Raw genomic sequence first — 1,512 nt, forward strand, 5'->3', positions numbered from 1 at the left:
ATTATCGGATGTATTTCACCCTCTGCTATTTTAATTATTTTATTGTAATAGTCTCTCATTTGTAAGTATCTAAATAAATCTTGATTTGCCAAATTGTACATGTTTTTTAATTCTTCAAAGCTTTTCATTTCATTTTTCTTAATCAACAGGCATATGGTTGTTACACCCAGTTCCGTCCATTGTCTGAACCTCAGGTCCATCACTCCAGGTTTAAATGCCCCATCGTATGCAATCCATTTCAGCAGGCCAAGCTCTTTTCCCAGTTTCAATTGTTTTACAATAGAGTACCATATATTTAAAGTATAGCTTGTTATCGGATCTAGATCTAATAACATTGTTATATTTAAACATGTCTGAAATGTGTGTACTGTATGTGTTGTGCGTGCGTGCGTGCGTGTGTGTGTGTGTGTGTGAGAGAGCACAAGTATGGGGGTCTCTGTTTTTATCAGATGTAAGAAGGGGGGCTCAGAGGGAAACCGTTTGAAAAACACTGCTCCATGCTAATGCAACAAGACCTTGTTCAGATTCTGCGCTGCATCTCTAAAGAGCCTGATGCTAAACACGCGCTCGTCCTGTGCTTGTTAACAGATTACATCAAGAACTCCCTGTGTAGCAACAGCTCGTGCTCCCTGAATGGCGAGAACCCTTATGCCACCATCAGAGACCCACCGGGTCTGTCCTGCAGCAAGCACACGGAGAACAGCTATGTTGAGATGAAGTCCCCCTCCCACCGCGAGGTGCCCTTTGGTGGCACCGCCAGCCTTTTGGGCAACGCCACGAGGAATATCTATGAAATCGGTGAGTGTGGTTTCCCTCCCCTGTGGCATGGAGAACTCTGCATGGGAAAGGTGCTTATGTCCCCCTGGGTTCCTGCACCCCACTGGGATTCTTTACCAAAGCTGTAAGCCTCTTGAGCCGTAATCGCAGGAAATGTGTTGATGCTTCCCTTCACCATATCTCTTCATGCTACTCCAATGCTTCAGAATGGACTGACACCCCCTTCTCTTCCCTTTTTCTCTATCCTGAACTGATCCCCACACCCTCCCCCTCCCCGCAGAGCCGGCAGTGAGCGTTCTACAAGGACCCAACGGAATGGCCACCGGCTTCTCCCAGAGTCCCTACGACCTTCCTCGCAGCAGCCACATTCCCAGCCACTACGACATACTGCCCATGCGCCACAGCCCTACGCACACCCCACCACCACCACCACCACCACCACCCCCAGAGAGTCCCAGCTCCTTGCTCTAGAGGTCCGATGTCCGACTGTGCTGGCCCTGACAAAGTGTCAGTAATTCAGGCCAGGTTCAGCAGCCAACTTTCAGCCGATGGCCCTCCCTCCGTCTCCGCGCATATCGGACCAGATGCCAGAGATGTGGAGATAGATGGAGAGCCGCAGCTTGTCTGGATCCGGTTCTCCGTCCTGACTCTTATCATTTAAACACTCCTTCTGTTGGCTGAGAAGGAGGGTCGGGAAGGAAAGACAGAGGACGGGACAGCCTCCCCTCCAGGTCT

General features: G+C 49.7%; 1 protein-coding gene across 1 annotated transcript in view; it reads left to right on the top strand.

The window, feature by feature from the left end:
• The window catches only part of megf11 (multiple EGF-like-domains 11), a gene marked incomplete at both ends in the record, with an annotated part of 98,404 nt that extends 97,156 nt beyond the window's left edge, over positions 1–1,248 (top strand). Inside the window, 2 exons of the mRNA XM_080438330.1 lie at positions 589–798; positions 1,058–1,248. Of these exons, the coding sequence (XP_080294456.1) occupies positions 589–798; positions 1,058–1,248 (401 nt within the window). The remainder of the gene's footprint in view (positions 1–588; positions 799–1,057) is intronic.
• Positions 1,249–1,512: the final 264 nt, after the last annotated feature.

This window comes from Gymnoscopelus braueri (assembly GCF_963280865.1).
Source record: "Gymnoscopelus braueri genome assembly, chromosome: 9".
NCBI lineage: Eukaryota > Metazoa > Chordata > Actinopteri > Myctophiformes > Myctophidae > Gymnoscopelus > Gymnoscopelus braueri.